Source organism: Thalassophryne amazonica, chromosome 12 (genome assembly GCF_902500255.1).
Source record: "Thalassophryne amazonica chromosome 12, fThaAma1.1, whole genome shotgun sequence".
Taxonomy (NCBI): domain Eukaryota; kingdom Metazoa; phylum Chordata; class Actinopteri; order Batrachoidiformes; family Batrachoididae; genus Thalassophryne; species Thalassophryne amazonica.
Window position 1 is genome coordinate 68,104,896 of NC_047114.1, and position 13,782 is coordinate 68,118,677.

Consider the following 13,782-nt stretch of genomic DNA (forward strand, 5'->3'; position numbering starts at 1 on the left):
ATGGATACCAATTTTATGGCCATTTGTCTGTCTTCCAGTTATCAGTCGGAAACCAAGTGCCAAAGAAGAGCAATGGCAAGTTGTGCATAGCAAAGATAACAACGCTCTGTGAAAATTTGAAGAATTCAGAAACCAAAAAGGTTGAACAAACCTGACAACACCATAGAAAAACTGTTTCAAGTGCATGATCCATTTACATACTCCTGACCTTTGATCACATCTAATTTAGCTTATGAGAAATCAGTTCTAACAGGACTTTGACCAATTTTTTTTCAAGGTAAAAATTGGTTGAATTGGAAACTAGTGTTGGTGAAGGTTTATGCTCTACAAGTGCAGTGCTCTAGTTGTCTATGGTGTGCCATGCCTTAAGATTTTATGGGGAAAAAGTACCTACACCAAATACTCCGTAAGTGTGCAATGCTTTTGCACACTACTGAAAGACCAGGTCAAGAGACTGAAGAATATCAGCAAGAGTAAAGGGGAAAGTGTACAAGACAGTCGAGACCAGCTATGTTGTGCAGTTTAGAGACAGTGGCACTAACAAAAAGACAGAAGGCAGAGCTGAAGATGTTGAGATTCTCTTTGGGAATGACAAGGATGGACAAGATTAGCAATTAACGTCGAGGGACAGCTCAGGTGGCACTGTTTGGAGACAAAGTTAGAGAAGCGAAATTGAAATGGTTTGGACATGTGCAGAGGAGGGACCCACAGCGAGAAGAATGCTGAGGATGAAGCCACCAGGCAGGAGAAGAGGGAGGCCAAGGAGGAGGTTTATGAATGCGCTGAGGGAGGACATGCAGGTGGTTGGTGGTGTGACAGAGGAAGATACAGAGGACAGGGTGAGATGGAAATGACTGATCTGCTTTAGCGACCCTTAACAGAAGTAGCTGTAACAAATTTGGTGTAAAAGTGCAATGTCAGTTGGGTATTGCGATTAACAAAGTAATAAAATGTGCTTGGTGTAAAAGTTAAATGTCCGTTGGTTAGTGTGCATAACGTAACAAATTGTTTGTTGTAAAAGTTCAATGTCAGTTGGGTATTGTGATTAAGTAATAAAATGTGCTTGGTGTAAAAGTTAAATGTCTGTTGGTTAGTGCGCATAACAATCTAACAAAAAAACTGTTTGGTGTAAACGATAAATTCCAGTTGGGAATTGGGAAGAAGAAAGTAATAAAAATTGTTTTGTATCAAATATAAATGTCAGATGGGTCATATATAAATGTTAGTTTGGTATTGTGAATAAAAAGTAATAAAAGTAGTTTGCTGTCAAACATAAATGCCATTTGTTTATTGCTAATAAAATAGAATTTCAGCTGGGTACTCTGAGTGACCAAGTAGCAGAAAAAAAAAAAAGAAACTGCTGTCAGTTGTCAAATGTCAGTTGGGTACTGTGATTAACAAAGTCACAAAAACTCATTTGTTCTCAAAACTAAAATGGTAGCTGGGTATTGTGAATAACAACATAGTAAAATGTAGCTGCTGTGAAACATAAATGTTAGTTGGCTGTTGTGAAATTTAGGACTGTATACGAAAATTTAATACTTTTGTTGTACCAACCAAAATGCTAAGCTAGTACAGCAGTCGGAATGAGAGGAACAGTAGCAGCCAGTTAACCAGTATTGATCGGTGTATCTGTTATTTATAGTGTGTATTTGTATTTCTATTTGCAAACTGTTTTTCTTTCACATTTGATACTCTGTAAATGGTAAAAGGACTGCATTTACATACCACTTTTCCATCTGGATCAGACGCTCAAAGTGCTTTACAGTGATGCCTCACATTCACACACTGATGTCAGGGTGCACTCACTACACACCAGTAGCAACATGGGGATTAAGGATCTTGCGCAAGGGCCCTTAGTGATTTTCCTGTAAGGCTTGGATTTTAACCGAGGATCCTCTAGGTCTCAAGCCCAACGCTTAACCACTAGACCACTCTGTGTGTGCTGTGCGTGCTTCTTACCCTGTGTGCTGCTATACAATGGTGGAACCTCAATTTCCCTGAGGACATATTACTGATTAGTAAAGTTCTATCTAATCTAATCAAATCTCAGTGTCTGTGATGTTTGTACCAACATCTAAGAATGCTGCTGAATGTATGGCCAACATTCTTACACAAACATGTCAAATACATGAAGGTAAAATGACATCCACGTAACGGGATCACATGTGTGTGTGTGTGTGTGTGTTTGTTGTTTCAAAGCTAATACTGATTCAGGATGTCTACTTATTGTCTCAGTCCTCAGGTTTCTTTTTTTGTGGGTTGGCTTATCTGTTTTTTGTTGATTGCAAACATTCTCAGGTGTTAAAATATAAGGGTTGAAAAACACAAATAATGTTTAATATGCTATGAAATTGATTTAAATGAGCCATGGAACAGGAAAAATAAAGGTGTAATTACTTTTTTCCCTTTTTTGTTTAAAAAAATAAAATAAAAAGTAACCCCCCCCCAAAAAAAAGTATATATATATATATATATATATATATATATATAAATCTGCGGCCTGTCCATGTTTCTCAAATATCACTGTGTTCATCTGCTATATGATATATTTAACTGAAATTTCTGATCTAGATAACCAATGACTTATAAAGGAAAATCATGAAAATTATCAGGGGTGCCAAACTTTTGCATATAACTATATTTTGATGTCTGAGAAAAAAAAAAAAAACAGAACAGAATTCAGATTAGCTGTTGCAGAATTAGAGTCAAATGATTTTGTGGCATTTTTGGGGGGGGACACCCTGTTCTTTGGATCTGAGTACAGCTTGAATGTGTGCAGTTTGCTGTTTACTGGCCCTCTTCTACTAAATGAGGGGCTTTTATAAAATTGGTGAATGTAGGACTGATAACTAACCTGGAAACAATTTGCACATGTTGACCAGGATTGCGTTTGTGTGTCTCTATGTGCACTTCTGTGTGTTTTGGCAGAGTGACTACACCCCTTTGGCATGGCAACAGCATCCCGAGTGAGGAGGAGGAGGAGGTCCCGTGAGAAAGAAACGTACAGAGTCCAAGGACTGGAGCAAACAAACGTCACTCAGACACTAATCATGATGATCTGAAAAGGTCAGGCTAACAGGCACGACTTGGATCCACAGCTGACAGATTCATTGTCACAAGGGGGCCAAGAGACCCCCTCCTATTAACCCGTGCAGATCATTACACACTCATAATTGCTTTGGTGCATGAGAGCTTTAAGAGTGAAAATATATTTGCTACACTCAGCATTGCAATTAAGAATGCATAGATTTTCCAGACTGATGTGATCCAGGATTGAGTTCTGGTACAGTGGGTCTTCTGTCCTGCACATTCTCTAGCTGTGATCTCTCATTTACACCTGATCAGCTATTCAAAACTGCGGTCTTTAAGCGTACATGGAACCGATTTGAGAATATATGCCAGCGCTGCATGCTGCTACTGTATATCCACCATCTCACAGGACTGCTTTGGGTGTCCACTCCCTGGACCTATGTTTTTTTTTTTTTTTTTTTTTTTTTTTTTTTTTAATATTTATTTCATTCATTTAAAAGAAAAACAGAAAAGCAAAAAACAAAAGCACCACAATACCAGAATGAAAAGGAGCAGAAAGAAGAACAAGTCTTATGATTTCTGCCCCTTTTAACAATACAATCTTTCAATATCCAGCATCATAGTCAACATTATTTAACAGATTGCATTTCTTTAACTTGTCACATACCACTGACCCATTTCATAATTATGACCATTAATTAATAGATTACATCACTGACAGGTTACATTTAAACTTAAGACACTCCAAACATTATTAACAGTTTACTTTTTTTTTTTTTTTTACTTTCTTGCAGCCCACTGACTTACTTCATAGTTTCATACTTACTTAATACATCTAATTTAATATGTTTTTTAAATAATTTAAGCGACCTTAATTCTTTAATTTCTTTATTAAGATTGTTCCATAATTTGACACCATTTACTGCAATACTCCGTTCCTTTACTTTGGTTCTAAATCTTGGTTTTTTAAAGACTTCTATTCCTTTCAATTTATAACTACTTACTCTTTTTTCAAACATATTTTGAATGTTTGTTGGTAAAGTATTTTTATTAACTTGGTACATCGTTTGTAATATTTTCAAATCGACTAAATCATGAAATTTAAGTACCCTATACTTAATAAACAATGGATTAGATGGATCTCTAAAACCACTGTTACTAATCACTTTTAAAGCTCTTTTCTGCAAAATAAATAAAGGTTGTATATAGGTTGTATATGTTGATCCCCAAATTTCTACACAGTAAGTTAAATATGGGACAATCAATGAATTGTACAATGTTAATAAACCATAACTATTTAATGAATATTTTACTTTATGCAAAACAGCAATGGCTTTCACTATTTTTCCTTTTATGTAATTTATGTGTGACTTCCATGTAAGATCTTCATCAATCATGACTCCTAAAAATTTCATTTCTTTTACCCTTTGTATATCCATTCCATCTATTTGTAATGACACATTATTTTTTTCGCTCTATCATTAAACAATATGAAATTTGTCTTATTAATATTTAGTGACAATCTGTTTATATCAAACCAATGTTTAACTTTTTCCAACTCTGTATTTATCACTTGTGCTACTTCCTGTATATCTGATCCAGAGTAAAACAGCGTTGTATCATCAGCAAATAAAATGCTGCCAAGCACATTGGATACATTCACAAAATCATTGATATACAAAATAAACAGTTTGGGTCCAAGTACCGATCCTTGTGGTACTCCATAAATAATGTTACACAATTCTGATTTGGTATTATTTATCTGAACAAACTGTTTTCTATTTTCTAAGTAGCTTTTTACCCACTGATGTGCAACACCTCTTATTCCATATTGTTGTAACTTGTGGAGCAATCTTGAGTGGTCTATAACATCAAAAGCCTTTTTCAGGTCGATAAAAATACTTACAAAATAATCCTTATTATCTATTGTTGTTGATATTTTCTCTATTAGTTCCATAATTGCCATAGCTGTCGAATGTTTTGTTCTGAATCCATACTGAGCATTATTTAAAATATGATGTTTCTCAATAAATTTATCCAATCTTGTTACAAAAACTTTTTCCATAATTTTAGAAAACTGTGGAAGCAATGATACTGGCCTGTAATTAGAAAAATTATGTTTGTCTCCATTTTTATATAATGGGACTACCTTAGCAATTTTCATTTCATCTGGAAAAACCCCAGTTGACAGAGACAGATTACAAATATAAGTAAATGGTTCAATAACAATTTCTATTATACTTTTTACAGTCATCATGTCTAAATCTTCATGGTCAGTTAATGATTTAATGATTTATGGTTCATGATTGTCAGTTAAAGGTAGCCACATATTTACCACAGCCAGGCATTTCATGGGCATCACCTTAGTAGTGTCCCGAGCAATGACTCCCGTGCATGCTTGAACATGCTCCACATGACTGCAGTGTTGCAGAGGACGCTCCTTCATGATACATATAACTATTAGTAAATTATGCCTGCTTGTGTGTGCACTGGTTCTTTATGATGCAGAAGTCTGATATAGGCCCTGTGGCCTGTTTGTGCCGAGGATTCCATAGTGTGAAGCAGATAACATGTTGGCAGGCCAGATCCTTATCCGCTGAGCTACCTGCTCCACATAATAATTATAATATAGCCCTGTGATAGACTGCTGTCCTGTGTAGGGTGAACCCCGCCTCATGCCCTACGACTGCTGGGATAGGCTGCACCCCCCTGTGACCCCTAATTGGAGAAAGTGGATGGAAAGATAACACTAGTCCACAATTTTTTTTCTTGCATGGACTTTGAGTAATGATTATGGTAATTTTGGGGTGCTGGATGCGAATCTGAGCTCAGATTTCCTCTAGCACATCACATTTTTTGCAATTTGTTCCATATTGATGGATTACACAAAATTTGCTCATTCACTCATGAGTTTGATGCCACTAATCCTGCACAAAACCAGCTTCAAAAGGATAGTTGTGTGTAGGCCATGATACATTGAGGCTAGATTCTAAGTGTCGTTTTTTTTCCCTTAAGTAGTACTGAAAACCTGCTTAGCCCATGGACTAAGTGTAATATTATTATTATTATTATTATTATTATTATTATTATTATTATTATTATTAATAATAATAATAATAATAATAATAATAATAATAATAATAATAATAATAATAATAATAATAATAATAATAATAATAATAATAATAATAATAATAATGTGGCAGCACGGTGACTTAGTGGTTGACACGGTGACTTAGCACTGTTGGCTCAATGCAAGATCATGGGATCATGTAACACATGGGCCTTACTGTGTGGAGTTTGCATGTTCTAATCTCTGGGTGCTTCGGCTTCCTCCCACTTCCAAAGACATGCAGGTTAGATGAATTGTTAACTTTAAATTGACCGTAGTCAAGTCCCTTTGGCTGCTCCCTTAGAGTAGATCCAAAGTGGATGTGCAAGTTGATTTGGCACAAATTTTGCATCAGATGCCCTTCTTGATGCAACTCCATAATACATGGAGAATGGGCAGGGGTTGGGTTTTGAACCGGGAACCTTCTGCACTGAATGCAAGTGCACTTAACTGCTTGGCTACCATCACTGCCAGAAATGTGGTATCTAATATGAAACAAACAAACAAAAAAAAGCACAAGTTGAGATAAAAAAATTAGCATTCAGTTAGCAACAATTACTGAAATAAGCATGCACAGGTGCGCACACCTCTTACAGCATTTTCCCTTATTTAGCAGTGACAAGACTGGGGGAGGCCTCGGAGAAGATCCAGCACATACGGGAAGGATTAAATTTCCCAGCTTGCTTGGGAATGCCTCGGGATCCCCCAGGAGGACTTAGGATGACTTGGCCGAGGAAAAGGAAGTGTTGGCTAAGCTGCTTGGTCTGCTGCTGCCATGACCCAGGCTGGGATAAGTGGCAGAAAATAAATGAATGAATGAGCGAAGAAGCTGTTTACTCTGTGGTTCTTAGCTTGCCCTTTGGGCTTACTTTGGCATTTAGCTCTTTGATGGCATCAGCTTTCTAACGTAATACGGGATTAACATTTAAGGTTTTATTTGTAAAATCTGGATGCCATTTGAGCATAGCCGTGAGCCGCTCTGAGCCAAGCAGCATATCACATTCGTCTGCCACTGTTGGCCAAAACTCATCTAGAATCGCCACCTCAGCCCATCCAGCATGTGGGTCAGAAATGCCTGATGCATTTTAGTGGTTTCATGATGAAATGATATGTTGAAAATTGTGGATGAGCAAAAACAAAATTTCTGTCATCTTTGAAAATAATGTCTTCAAACAGCTACTATGGATACTAGTTGATTGTTGTTCTGTTACTGATATTACTTGCATTTTATGTCTCAGTGATGTCTCAAGTCCAGTTTATGTTTAGTTGTATGTCTAATTTAGCCTCTGTTACTGCACATTTGGAGTTTGGGGAAACACAATTTTAGTCTTCTGTGTAATGTACTGTTGCATGGCTTGATTGACAATAAAGTTCACTTTGACTTAACTTCTAAACTGAGTCCAGTTAAGGCTCACTGGGGAACTTAGCCAATCCTGGACAGGCCGTCAGTTAATTTTAGGGCCTGACATATATAAACAGACAAACTCATTCACACTTATGGTCAAATTCAGTCAGTAATTCACCAAACTTGATTGTCTTTGGATGTGGGAGGAAGCTTACCTCCCCCGAGGGAACCCACACAAACATGGGGTGAACATGCAAACTCCTCATAAAAAGAAACAGGTGAAGGTACACTGAAAAAAATTCAGAGTGATACTTACTTGAACAAACCTAGGAAAGTTTTTTTTTCCCCACTCAGAAATTTGAAGTAAATGTTACAAGGGGAATTCTTAAGTAAATCTGACTTACATATATTACTTTTTCTAAAAGAATAGCTCAAGTACCATTTACTAGCAATCATCAATTCAATATTGTCATTGAATTTTACTCTATTAAGAAAGTAAAACCCTTCAGTTGCTCCCTTGCTTACACTCAGGGTCAGCACAGCAGACCCAAGTTGGATCTGCATGTTGATTTGGCAAAAAATTTTAAACTTCCTGACGCAATCACATATTACATGGAGAAATGTGGCAGGAGTGGGGTTTGAACAGGGACTGAAACTAAGCGTACTAACCACTTGGCCACCACCCCTACACTGATTAAGTCCCTTTGACAGATCTTGGGTCTGCTGTGGCGACCCCAAGTGGGGGGGGGGGGGGGGGGGGGAAAGAGAGCAGCTAAATGGTTTTACTTTTTAACTAATCAAGAGATTAAAATTCAATTAAAATGTTGATTGCTAGTAAATGTTAATTGAGTTATTCTATTTGACAAACAAATTCATGCAAGTAAAATTTACTTTCCTAGGTTTTTTTCAAGAAAATATCACTCCACATTTTTTTCAGTGTACCTTGACACTGGCATGCAATCTGGTGCGCCAGAGAGTAAACTCACTGTAAACTGTATGTGAGCTGTGTGCAACTGCATGCACGTGCGCAAAGAACATTTAGAAATATTCAAAGTCTCAGGCATGCATTAATTTTGTGAACGAGATGTGAACATTGCGCAATCTATTTGAAAACACAGTGTCACTGCGAGTCATTGCTGCAGTGCAGCTGAACGATTATGACGAGATGTTACATCTATAATTAGCATAATTTTACAGATATAATACCTAACTCATAAGAAGGAATAACCAGCCATTACAATATAAATATCCTAAACAGTTACCTTTGAGACGATTCCAAATACCTTCATCCCGCTATGGAGGACACGAGAAAAGCTGTAGAAAATTCCTTTATTATTCTGGGAGTGATGACAAATGGTTTCATCAGCCAATTTCTGAGAGCAAATGCATAATCCACTAAGAAAAAAATATTAAATGTAACGCAGCATCCAGCAGTACAAAGTGCAGCACCCAGTGGGACAAAGCAGATCGCATTGGTACAATAAATTGTGTAGCAGTGTGGGGGATTAAATTTGTGCAAGTGTCAAGGTGCCTTAAGATGAACTCTGGAGCTTCTGAGTGTGAGACAACAGCACTCACAAATAAACCACTGTGCTGCCCTCCCTACAATGAAATGTAGTGAGAAAAATATATACAGTAGTGTTCAGAATAATAGTAGTGTTATGTGACTAAAAACATTAATTCAGGTTTTGAGTATATTTCTTATTGTTACATGGGAAACAAGGTACCAGTAGATTCAGTAGATAGAGAGTAGATATGCACACTCTTAAGGCTATGAAATTGGGCTATTAGTAAAAAAAAAAAACAATGTAGAAAAGGTGGTGTTCACAGTAATAGTAGCATCTGCTGTTGATGCTACAAACTCAAAACTATTATGTTCAAGCTGCTTTTTTAGCAATCCTGTGAATCACTAAACTAGTATTTAGTTGTATAACCACAGTTTTTCATGATTTCTTCACATCTGTGAGGCATTAATTTTGCTGGTTTGGAACCAAGATTTTGCTTGTTTACTAGTGTACTTGGGATCATTGTCTTGTTGAAACACCCATTTCAAGAGCATGTCCTCTTCAACATAAGCCAACATGACCTCTTCAAGTATTTTGACATATCCAAACTAATCCATGATACCTGGTATGCGATATATAGGCCCAACACCATAGTAGGAGAAACATGCCCATATCATGATGCTTGCACCACCATGCTTCACTGTCTTCACTGTGAACAGTGGCTTAAATTCAGAGTTTGGGGGTCGTCTCACAAACTGTCTGTAGCCCTTGGACCCAAAAAGAACAATTTTACTCTCAGTCCACAAAATATTCCTCTATTTCTCTTTAGGCCAGTTGATGTGTTCTTTGGCAAATTGTAACCTCTTCTACACATCTTTTATTTAACAGAGGGACTTTACGGGGGATTCTTGCAAATAAATTAGCTTCACACAGGCATCTTCTAACTGTTACAGCACTTATAGGTAACTCCAGACTGTCTTTGATCATCCTGGAGCTGATCAATGGGTGAGCCTTTGCCATTCTGGTTATTCTTCTATCCATTTTGATGGCTGTTTTCCGTTTTTGTCAATGCGTCTCTGTTTTTTTTTTTCGTCCATTTTAAAGTATTGGAGATCATTTTAGATGAACAGCCTATATTTTTTTGCACCTGCGTATAAGTTTTCCCCTCTCCAATCAACTTTTTAATCAAACTACGCTGTTCTGAACAATATCTTGAATGTCCCATTTTCCTCCGGCTTTCAAAGAGAAAAGCATGTTCAACAGGTGCTGGCTTCATCATTAAATAGGGGACACCTGATTCACACCTGTTTGTTCCACAAAATTGATGAACTCACTGACTGAATGACACACTACTATTATTGTAAACACACCCTTTTCTACTTTTTTTTTTTTTTTTTTTTACTAATAGTCCAATTTCATAGCCTTAAGAGTGTGCATATCATGAATGCTTGGTCTTGTTGGATTTGTGAGAATCTATTGAATCTACTGGTACCTTGTTTCCCATGTAACAATAAGAAATATACTTAAAACCTGGATTAAGCTTTTTAGTCACATAGCACTACTATTATTCTGAACACTACTGTATTTGAGATGGTAAAATTGGATTCATATCTTTGCTGTAAAGTTTGTTAATCATCTGAAAAAACAATTGTTGGTCTTTTGCAAACCTCATCAATTATTAATTTATTTAAGCACCGATAAACAAAGTCAATACTCAAGAATGGATGTTGCTGAAAAGTGTTTGGTTATTTGGGTTGCTGTCTACTGTAACATAAGGTGCCAACATTGTAGGAAGCACAAACCTGCATTTTTTTTAGTTCCAGCTCATCACTGACATATTGTACTGTTATTTTGAACTAACTTAAAGAATTTAATCAATTTAATTTTTTCCGCTTTCCGTCGAAGAGCATTGCTACAAGGCAATACTCTCCTCTGTCGAAGCATGACAGTAGATAAATATTCTGCCACAGCCTGTGGAAAAAGGTATAATAAAAGGCCTTAAAGTATCTCTTACACTTATTGTGTGTATAGTTGTCTGCAGTTAGTGATGTCTCGAGGTAAAAATCAAAATAAGAGAGCCAAAATGGGTAAAAGTGCAATGCAGCTGGACACAAAACATGATGTTGTAAACCAAAGAGAGTGAAAAACTGAAAATGGTTGAATGATATCACAGAGATACGTTTTCTCTGTTCTAGTGTAGCAGATGACTGAATCACTGGTTGAAATGGTGATACACGTGCCAAATTCGGCACAGATACTCCTTAGACACTTCTCTTTTGAAAAAAAAAAAATGGCCATGTGAATTTTCAATAGTCTGTTTAATGTGTTTGTCTCTTTCTCCTTTGCACACATTTTTTATTGCACGTTTTATTTGCACATTTTTTATTGTGAATTATTTTGTGTTTATTTATACAGGCTTGTACAAAGAGTACAGTTCAAACTGGAGTCAAATTCTTTGTATTCTTGTAGGAAATATTCTGGGGGAAATAAAGGCTATTCTGATTTTGATTCTCATTCTAGGTGTCCAGGTAGGAGTCAACTGAAGAATTACACAGGGATCAAAATTAAATGTAAATGCTCCAATCATATCAAAACCTATACCACATTGTTTGTCTCATAAATATTCCAAAAAGGTATAGTTTGGACTATCTGTGACTAATTGTTATGAAGTTATGGGGTAAAAACAGCAAGAATGGTGACAAAGGTCAATTTCAGTTTGTAGGGGTCAAAAGTTAAAGTTGCTGCAATTTTAATGAAAAAAAGTGGTGCAAAAGATTAGTTGAGCTAATGGAATTAATGAATGGAATAATTTTGACTGTTGAATTCTTGGTCTCCAAAGTAAAGGTACATTGGATTCTATGACATGTTACTCCGTAACATGATAACTAAACATGACATATGATGCAAACTAGTCCTTTTTTAAACCCTATTAATTCAACCAATAATTTGCATCACTTTTTTACAAAAATTAGATCAACTTTAACATTTGACCCCTCTGATGTGTGGGTGGAGAGCGTTGCCTCATTTGGTATTTTCGTGGTGTTATTTATGGTCATTCACGCATGCAAACAGGATTCAGGAACTTTTGCGCATTTCATTTGCAAGATGCTCTGGATTTTTGAGCATCTGCTGCATCTGGCGTGTAGATTTATTTGATTCCATTGTACTATAAACATGTCAATAGGGTTTTCCCAAATTATTATCGCTTGAGACCTAATCTCACATAAAATCAAGAGTTGTGCACAAACTCACCATCGAAGGCTTTATACTGTCCATTCAGTGAGGCTTGTAATGTTCGTCCGGCCTCTTTCAGGACACCTTCCACCTCTCTGCGGCTCTGCCTGGCCAGGTTGTCCTCCATGTCACTGGTACAGCAAGTGTAACCCTGGGGGCAGATACGTAGGTGCTCCCCTACAAGACATGCAAGGGGATGAGATAGAAAGAGGGTGAAAAGAGGAAATGCATGATGTTATTGATTAGACATAGTGTAGTCACACAATCAATCGAACAAAAAGAAAGTCGGACCAACTATTTTTGTGCTTTCTAACATGCAAAACATGCATGACTATGAATTATATAGCCTGAATTAGATGTTGCTTTTATGGCAGTAAATCATTTAACACCAGGTTGAATTAAAGCTCGTCAGTTGGCAGTTGAGGAGGCAGCATGTGTTCACTTGCCTAATTACCTGGCAAAGATGTGGAGAGATGTGTGCCAATGAGCACAGTTGAGCAAAAAGGACTGCATCAGCTCCCGTACAGTGCAAACTGCAGTGATTTGCTTTGTACAAAGAGCATGACAACTCAAAAGCTGTGTATGTGACAGAAATAGTACGATCAAATTCTGCCTGAGGAGGATTAATAACAATAACAATGATGATAATACAAAAAAAAAGAAAGAAAGACCTGTCAGAGTTGGTTAAATCTGCAGTCAAGCTGCAGCTAGAATCAGAACAAATTATAGTGAAATGGAAGTTGCATCATGCACATGATTGCTAGCAGGCTGAAGGCAAATAGAATTCCTGTGGGCGACAAGCAGGTGGAGAGAGTAGATGCATTCGGCTGTAATCAGATGCCAAATCCAAAAGTGGTGTTAGGTTTTAATCATCCCATCATGTTTTTGAGATATGAAAACAAAATCTATTTAAAAATTGATATTTTATGCTGAAATTTTAAAAACTATGGTGCGTTTAAGCACCCATATATGGAATAATGTTTGCAAGGGAAGGCAGCTTCTCTCTTAATAATGCATTTCCAAGACTACTTTTATGCTTGTACCCTGTTTGAGCATTATTGACCACAGTAAACAAATATTAAATAAGTGAAATATATTGAAAAAAAATACAATCTGGAGCATTTATGCTCATCACAGGGAAGGCACCACTGAAAGCAATATTTTTTTTCTTAGTTTTGTGCATAATTAGTGACATCAAGATTCAACATCCCAGTAAGTATGTTCTCAAAGTCTATTCAAGAAAAAAAAAAACAAAAGTGACCAGTGTTATTCTTTAAAACAAAGTATGAGACCAACAGAGAGCTCTTTGGTTTGTGAATATAGAAATTACAATGCAATCATATGCAGAAAAGTGTACATACTACAGAGCACGATGATCAACAACAAAAGTGCTCATCAAGAAGCAAAAATCCAAACTAAGGGAGGGGGTACACAGAGAAGTGTACTATGAAGTGAAGTCAAGTGAGACTTTAGAGGTCTTTCAGCTCAGACAAAGAAAACTTAAACCAGACTTTCCTTACCCCCAATACCCAAAAAGTCTCAATCAGGTGTAT

General features: G+C 36.7%; 1 protein-coding gene across 1 annotated transcript in view; it reads right to left on the reverse strand.

Moving 5' to 3' along the window:
* Window positions 1-13,782, reverse strand: part of gpc1b (glypican 1b) — a 268,996-nt gene that overhangs the window by 61,761 nt on the left and 193,453 nt on the right. Inside the window, exon 3 of the mRNA XM_034182371.1 lies at window positions 12,248-12,406. Within this exon, the coding sequence (XP_034038262.1) occupies window positions 12,248-12,406 (159 nt within the window). The remainder of the gene's footprint in view (window positions 1-12,247; window positions 12,407-13,782) is intronic.